Below are 7,809 nucleotides of genomic sequence, written 5' to 3' on the forward strand. Positions count from 1 at the left end.
ACAGCCACGTCGCGACCCCGCGAGCCCGTCGCCCGCGCGGCCGGTGCCGAGACCAGAGCCGCAAGCTTCCCGCTGTGCTAGGAGTGCAGAAGCACCGGAGCCCGCCCGAAGGCCTGGGCAAGGGGAAGCCCACCATCCCCCATGGCTACAATCTGGCATTAACTTTTTAACCCTTTTACCCATTCAGAAATAAGCCACACTAGCTTGGTAACCAGGAGATTCATCAATCTTGGAAGCGCATCAGAGAGCCACGTCAGGCGTGCTCAGCATCCCCCTTCTCTCCACAGGGCGTCCTGCCCATGGTGTAGAATTCCTTGTTTGGGCGCAGGTCAATATAATGAGCTATGCGATTAGACATAGCAAAAAAAGCAGAAATCATGCCTATGTCCCAGGCATCTTCACGGTCAAAACCATGCCTCTCCAGCTTCTGAAAATGCTCTTCAGTGATGTTATCAGCTCGACAGACTGCAAGAGCAAACTCCAGCATTGCCAGGTCCCGGTCACTCAGGTCAGCCAGCTTCCAGTTCACAATGACCTGTGAGAAGGCAGAAACCAGAGGTAGCACAGATGGACCCAGCAAACACTCTAACTGGCTGACCACCTTCTTTGCTCCGCAAACCAAAGAGATGACGGTACGCAGGCTCTTACTCAGCACCTGAACCAGACATCCTGGCCACCATCGGGCAAAAGACTCATCTATTTTACCACCCTTGTCATCTCAGGGACTGTGGCAGTTTTGCTGAGCAGGCTGTGATGGAGTTCTTGAAACAGGACCAAACACCACCAGGATGCTGCAGCTCCCCTTTGGTAGCAAGTTCCTTCACAGACCAGAGTAAAATAGTACAGAATGTGGGCAGCAGGACAAATGCTCTGCAGGCCAACCATCCGTCCCCACACCTTGCCTGGAAGGTGGATGAGGATACACAGACCCCCACCTCGAGGTCCTGTCCCCACTGGCTACTGGTCTGACTGCTCTCCAATAAACCTAGTAAGGCAGGCATTGATTTAGGGCCCCAGGCGTGTCAAAATTGCTCAAGATTTCTGGGAACCACATAGATCAAAGGTTCAAAATATAGAGGTTCAAATATATGCATGCTATTGTAACCCCACTGACCTGGTCAGCCAGCGCTGGCTGCTTAGAATATATCCGATGAAGTGCTCCATGTGCAACCACACAGTAGGGACATCTATTCACAGCGCTTGTAGCCACAATTATGAGCTCTTTGTCTGCCTTGCTGAGTCGCCCTACAGGGACAGCAAAAGAATTGGCGCACTTTGCTGTTAAAAACATCCACCATGGCACGTATCACTGAAGAAACAGGGAGGGGAGGGCTCTGGGTACAAGCTGCCTGCAATACAGCCCAGGAGACAGAGCTCCAGAGAGCATGCAGGGAGACACTGCAAGCAAAGCTCCTAGATGACAGGCAAGGGGCAATGCTTTTAAACTGAAAGACAGTAAGTCTAGACCAGACATAAGGAGACAATGTTTTACAGTGAGGGTGCTGAGACACTGGGACAGGTTGTCCAGAGAAATTGTGGATGTCTCACCCCTGAAGTGTGCAAGGCCAGGATGGACGGGACTTTGAGCATCCTAGTCTGGTGTAAGACTTCCCTGCCCATGGTGGGGGGTGTGTTGGACTAGATGATCTTTAAAGGTCCCTTTCAACCCAAACCATTCTGTGATACTGTTATCACCCTTGTGACCAATTTACCTGGGTAGTTGCTCATGAGGCATGTAATCAGGATGAGGGACATGAGATTTCGTCAACAGGGAAACAACAATTCTACGTAACAGGAAAACTCAGAGGAGCAAAATTACTTGTTCAGAGGTAGGAAGCTTGGTTGATATTTCTCCATGTGTGTCTCAGAGGCAAATGTCTAGCGAGGGTGTTGTCTGTTCTTCCTCTGATGCTTTATTGCTGCTCTTACAGAAAAGTGCAGTGTTCTAAAACCCACTAAGCAGGTTTCAGCAAGTAAACATTATTGGCAGCTTTTGAAGGCAGAAAGAAATGAAACAATGAGGTACCCTAGGACTGGGGCTTTGAGAATTTCTAGTAACCACCACACAGACAAACCACAACTTCTACAGAGTGCCTAGCCCTGTGACTGCTCTAAAGAAACTGTGGAAAAGAAGGCTGTGCTTTGTCATATTCAGAATCAATCCTAATCATATCCACAAGCAGCTTCACAACAGGACTGTGCACAGGATCTGAAGAACTTACCTGGCTGTGTATCAGCACTCATGCTCTGCCTTTTTTAAGATAATTAGCAGCAGGGTTTTTTTGAAGCTACACTTCACAGGGAAAGTCAGGGTCCCTCCTCCTCCCCACAAAAGCTACTACTTCACTGGACTTTGAAAATATTTCCATAAAACCAGTGTCTTCTAAGAGCATGAAAGACACTACTAAAACCTTCTGGGAAAAGAGGAGTCAGGAGAAGAGCCCTTCTTGCTCTGGTTCAGTGCTAGAAGTTGGCGGTGCTGTGATACTGCAGGAGAGATGCTGAAAAGGGTGGGATCCAAAATAGTCCTACTCTTCAAGTCAAAAAGGAAGCATGGGAACGAGAAGGGAAAAACAGACCCCCATACAGCTAGGGGCCTGGCTTCACTCCAGCACCACAAGCAGAGCAGAAGGCTTCATACAGAGACTGAATGTAGCACGTGGGAGAGGCAGAAGGCTGCACTCCTTGCCAAAACACGCCTCCCAAGCCCTCATCTCCCATAAGCAGGAGGAGCAGTCTCCACATGCAACTTATTTACAAAATCCTGGTTTTACTAGTGCACCTTCAGAGCAAAAGCAATGACAACAGGCCGCTCAGTGCCTGTACCACAGGAAGTATGAGGGAGGAGCAGGCAGTCCTCAAACTGTGTTTCATCAAAGGCTGGAGACTTGTGCAGGGTTCCCTACAGACCTGCACAGCAGCACCGCTGCAGCCAGCCCTCCCTCATCTCCATGCCGGGGCACCCGAGGCCACCTGCTGCACAGGCATCCCAGCGCTCAGCAAGCACCTTGGTCCTCTCCCTGCTACTGCAGGGTAAAGGACAGCCCCGGGTTCAAAGTCCCTGGTGAAGCATGTCAGGGCCCAGAGGGTATAGCCTCCCACACACAAATTTTGAGCACTGCTCATGGGCAGCTCACTGCCAAGAATTGTTGTTAAGGAAGAGCTGCAGGCAGGCTCAGCAAGGACCTGCCCCTCCCTTGGGAGTTGTTTCATGCTGGGCCCTTGGCTGTGACCCCACCTGAGCCACATTGTGGCTGTGGTGCCTGGCTGCATAACCCTGCTGGTCTGGAACCTGGCTGATCCCCAGAATGACTTTCTGGCTTGACCTTGGATCTGCCTCATCCCCATGGACTTGCCTGGGGAATCTAGACTCCTGGCTGACCTTGGTCACCACTACCGGAACTACCCTGCTTGCCTTGCTCCGACAGCATGGGCTGTAGTGTTACCTATGAAACCACTGTGCTCTTCCCGCACACTCGGCTCCTGGCTCATCTTCCTTTAAGGCAGTAGCCTATCCTTTCCCATGACACAGAGCATGGCGCAGCAAGTCAGCAGAGCTTGGCCTGAGAGCTGCTTTTTAACCGCAAGCTGAAGAGTGTGAATCTATACGCAGTATGAGCGAAGACAGAAGTAGCTGTGCAGTTCCAGCCTCTGCCAGCTGTTACTATGGGCTGGGAGAAGGTATGGTGAGGCACTACATCTGAGGATGTCAAACATGTCGCTTCTAGCAACTTTTTGCATCTACAAAGGGCAAAGGGCAGTTTTGAGGTGGTTGTATGGTTTACCTGTGTCTTTGTTCATAATGGCATTGTAATAAGCAAAAAAAGCTCTGAATTCAGCAGGTCGGTGAGACATGGCTTTGAACACATTGGGCAGAAATCCAGTCTGTTCAAGGAAAAAGAAAAACAAGTCAAGAACTGTAACAACACAGAGCACAGAGGGCGACATTAAAGCACTAAGCTTAGAGAACAACACTAGCACAGCAGTGCTGGGGAATCTCTGCAGACCCGTTCTCTTGCCCTTTGAGCCCATTTATACATATGGCTGAACACGTAATTATGTGGTTCTTAATTAGATTTTGCTGCCGTTTCAGAGCATGACCAATTGCCCTGCTTGCTTCAGCCACAGCAGTAATGACCACAGTCACACCAGCAAGCTCCTTTCCAAACCAAGACGCTGTCTCCACTTGGTCTCTGTGCACAGATGCTGCTATGCCCATTGGACCATCCTAAACCTTCTGTAATTCTCCTCTTCCCTCCAAGCTTACAGGATGCAAGACAGGGCCGGCCCAATCCAAACAGCACGCCCTTTGAGGTGCTGGCACACAGTGGATGTATATGCTGGCACAACAAAGCTGCTCTACTTCTCTCCCTGTTCTGCCCCCAGTAACTGCCAATGCCCAGACCATGTCTGTGATGGTGTGCAGGGCTGCATTTCCCAGAGAATCGCTTGCTGCCTCTCGTGTGCAGGATCCCAGCCTGGGTCCCAGCAGCCTGGGTCCCAGCAGCTGGCATTTATCAGCAGGAGTTCAGCCTCAGTGCCTGGCTGCCCACTACAGTTCTAAACAGTCTGGGTTCACTGTGATTGCGCTAACTGCCCCACAGGCTCCATCAGCTTACCAGCTACTGTTCTGCAGAGTGTTTATGGAAAAGGAGAGTAGCCCAGGTGTCAAGAGACCCCTCTGGTGACCTCCCTCCACTGCCACACAATTGCCTGTGCCTTCCTCCTGTCTCACCCACCTGTTTACTGCTAGTTAGCCACGGGGAGTCTGTTCCCTCTTCATCCACAACCCATTAGTTTACCCAGGAGCCTCTGGCAACAGAGGTTGGCAGCACTGTTTAGATACCCAAGTCTCCTAGGTTGATTGGATCCTATGCACAGGTCTTTGCTGACCCCTTCAGTGCACTGACACACAGAGGTTCGCATCACAGCACGTGAAATTGGAACTGACTCTTCCTCTGTACACCATATTTGCCCTCAAGTCTGCTGACTCCTTTCATTATTACACAGACTTCACCGGGGCCACTGCAGCAGTAGTAGAGCACAGATTCAACAGGCTGGCATAAGGATAGGGAGAGATGGACCAGGACTCCCCTGAGAGGAAGCTCTTGGAAGAGAGAAGTCTCCGTGGAGCTGTGGCTGGTGGAGCATTTTACCTGTTAGGAAGGACTGTGTGGCATTCCTTCTCTGCAACAGCAGGGAAGGCGACTCTTGTCCAATTCCCTCTTTTTCCCCCCTAAACACAGTTTTGCGTGAGGCTTACTAATGCCATTGTGCAGCCTGTTTAGCTTTGGAAAAAAAAAGTCAAAACCCAAAAGCAGAAATGCCCCCCCAAGTCTCTTAATACTGTCATCAAAACAGCTCCTCCCATTTTTTCTCCATTAAAAGTGTTAAGAACACTCCTAACAGTGTCTCAAGTAAACACAGATGCTTTCCCAGAAAAACAAATACATGTCAGTGTTCCAGCTAACCCTGTGCATGAGACATCATCTGAAACAACCCACTAGTCTCATGGAACCAGGGAGCTTTACAGTCCTGCCAACACACTGCAGGAGCTTCAATAAAATCCCCATCCTGTAGACTGAAAGGAGTTTTGCAAGAAGTGCTACTCACCTCAGCCTCCTATCAGGTTTGTGTTAGACCTAACTGGACCACAACGTCTCTCTTATGGTGTATGACCTACTCAGACTTTGGACCCTTTCCAATAACAGAGTTTCGCAGCAGAACTCTCCTACCTTCATTTCTACTTCCTCCATGAGCTCCACGATGTCATATGGCATGTCCTTCTTGTTGGGTACCGGGTACCGCCCGACGGTTCTTGCAGCGCTTTCTTCCTTAGTGCTGCAGGCCACCTGGGGCTGCCTCCAGCGTCCCCCTGAGGCTATGAAAGGCAGAAGCTGGGGAGAAAGGAAGGAGGGAAGTTTGTTATTTGGAAAGACACGTGTCAACTCGGCGGCCTGGGGAGGGAGGACCTTTCCTCAGCTACTCCTGCTTTTCTGACAGGACTCGAGGACACCACTTGCTGCTCTGTTAGCAGGGCAGTCGATGCTCTGGGAAAGGAAACCCAAGTTCCATTCCTGGCTGTAGCCCCAAGCTGCTGTGTGGGCATCCGGCAAGCACCACCTCCCCTTGCTGGCCTCCTGTGCACCATCTCAGCTGCAGGCCACAGCTGCTGCTCCTTGCAGTCCTCACCAGCCACGGATCAGCCCACCTGCACAAAAGCTGAACCTTGCAGCACCTCCCAAGCTCAGAAGCTGTTTCCCACAAACCTGCACAGAGCAACATCACATGGACATCCAGTTAGGTGGCCCTAACAGATCTCCTTCAACCAAGGAGCATAAAGAATAAATTCAAGCCTTTTTTTTTCTGCCAGTCAGCCTTCCTCCAGGCAAAGCCATCTTTCCTCCTGCAGAACAATCAGTGGCACCAGAATCAGGCCTTTGGGAGGCCTGAAGCAAACAGCATTGTTACACTGGAACCACTGGAAAGGGTGACAAGACTGTATCAGCCTTTGTAATGCTCCATCACTGTAAGAAGTTGTGGTCTTGCAGCGTCTAGGCTATAGGTGTTGTTAGCTCTTCAGCTGTGTCGCAGAGGGCTTTATGAAAGCAGCTGCATCTTACAGATGGGTGAGCTGGGCCAGAAAGTAGAGTGACTTGGTGCTGGGCCATGTGTGCAGGCATGGGAGCAGGGCCTAGGTCTCTCAGTGCCCTACTTGGAAGGCACCTCAAGCATCTTCCGAGCTCTCTGGCATGCACCACAGCAATTCTGCGTGTTCCTAGGACCACTGGATGATACCCCACCACCACATGGTGTCCCCCACAATTTCTGGGTGAAAACTAAACCTGTTGGATCACACATTCTCCAAGTGTTCTTGCTTGGCATACAGTTGAGTTCTGGCCTGCAACTTGAGTCCTGGCACCTCATTTGCCAGGCAAATGAGGATGGGGATGAAGGTCCATCCAGGGGGTTGGCTAGGGAGAGTAGGTCACCCCTACCTATCAGGACTGCCTGTGCTAAGAAAAAAAGAAGGGTAATTGTTGTGGGTGATTCACTTCCGAAGGGAACGGAGGGCCTGATATGCCGACCGGACCCATCCCACAGGGAAGTCTGCTGCCTCCCTGGGGCTTGGGTCAGGGACATTGCAAAGAGACTCCCTGGTCTGGTATGGCCCTCTGATTACTATCCGCTATTGACTGCTCAGGCAGGCAGTGATGAGTTGTCAGAGCGAAGCTCCAAATCGATCAAAAGGGACTTCAGGGCACTGGGAAAATTGGTTGAAGTATCAGGAGTGCAGGAAGTGTTCTCCTTGATCCTGTTACTGGCAGGGAGGAACACGGAAAGGAACAGGAAAACTAGACTGGTTAACACGTGGCTCAAAGGTTGGTGCCATCGGGGGGGCTTGGGGTTCTTTGATCATGGGGAGGTTTACACAGAACCGGGCCTGTTGACAACAGATGATGCCCAGCTCTCTCAAAGAGGGAAAAGGATCCTCGCTCATGAACTGGCAGGGCTTGTGGAGAGGGCTTTAAACTAGGCCTGAAGGGGGGAGGGGATACAAACAGGCTCACTAGAGAGGAGCCTGGGGGTGTGACCCCATTGCTGGGGGTGAAACCGATAGCCCAGCTCAAGTGCATCCACACTAATGCACGCAGCATGGGCAACAAACGGGAGGAGCTGGAAGCCATTGTGCAGCAGGATGGCTATGATGTAGTCGCCATCACAGAAACGTGGTGGGATGCCTCCCATGACTGGAGTGCTGCAATGGATGGCTACAAACTCTTCAGAAGGGACAGGCAAGGAAGGAGA

General features: G+C 51.1%; 1 protein-coding gene across 1 annotated transcript; it reads right to left on the minus strand.

Moving 5' to 3' along the window:
• Positions 1-208: 208 nt before the first annotated feature.
• Positions 209-6,811, minus strand: LOC104129515. The gene is made up of 5 exons (XM_035897848.1): positions 6,799-6,811; positions 5,736-5,977; positions 3,786-3,885; positions 1,115-1,245; positions 209-535 (listed from the first exon to the last, which is right to left on the minus strand). The coding sequence occupies exons 1-5, from the start codon at positions 6,809-6,811 to the stop codon at positions 254-256; spliced, it is 768 nt and encodes a 255-aa protein (XP_035753741.1). The 3' UTR covers positions 209-253.
• Between the last annotated feature and the right edge of the window lie 998 nt (positions 6,812-7,809).

Source organism: Egretta garzetta, unplaced genomic scaffold (genome assembly GCF_000687185.1).
Source record: "Egretta garzetta isolate BGI_Z169 unplaced genomic scaffold, ASM68718v1 scaffold277, whole genome shotgun sequence".
Lineage (NCBI taxonomy): Eukaryota > Metazoa > Chordata > Aves > Pelecaniformes > Ardeidae > Egretta > Egretta garzetta.

Excerpts from the sequence above, each read along its gene's own strand:
- LOC104129515 (XM_035897848.1), bottom strand. Across the intron at positions 3,886-5,735 it reads TGGAGGAAGTAGAAATGAAG|ACTGGATTTCTGCCCAATGT; the intron begins GTAGGAGAGTTC and ends TTCCTTGAACAG. Across the intron at positions 536-1,114 it reads AGCCAGCGCTGGCTGACCAG|GTCATTGTGAACTGGAAGCT; the intron begins GTCAGTGGGGTT and ends GCCTTCTCACAG.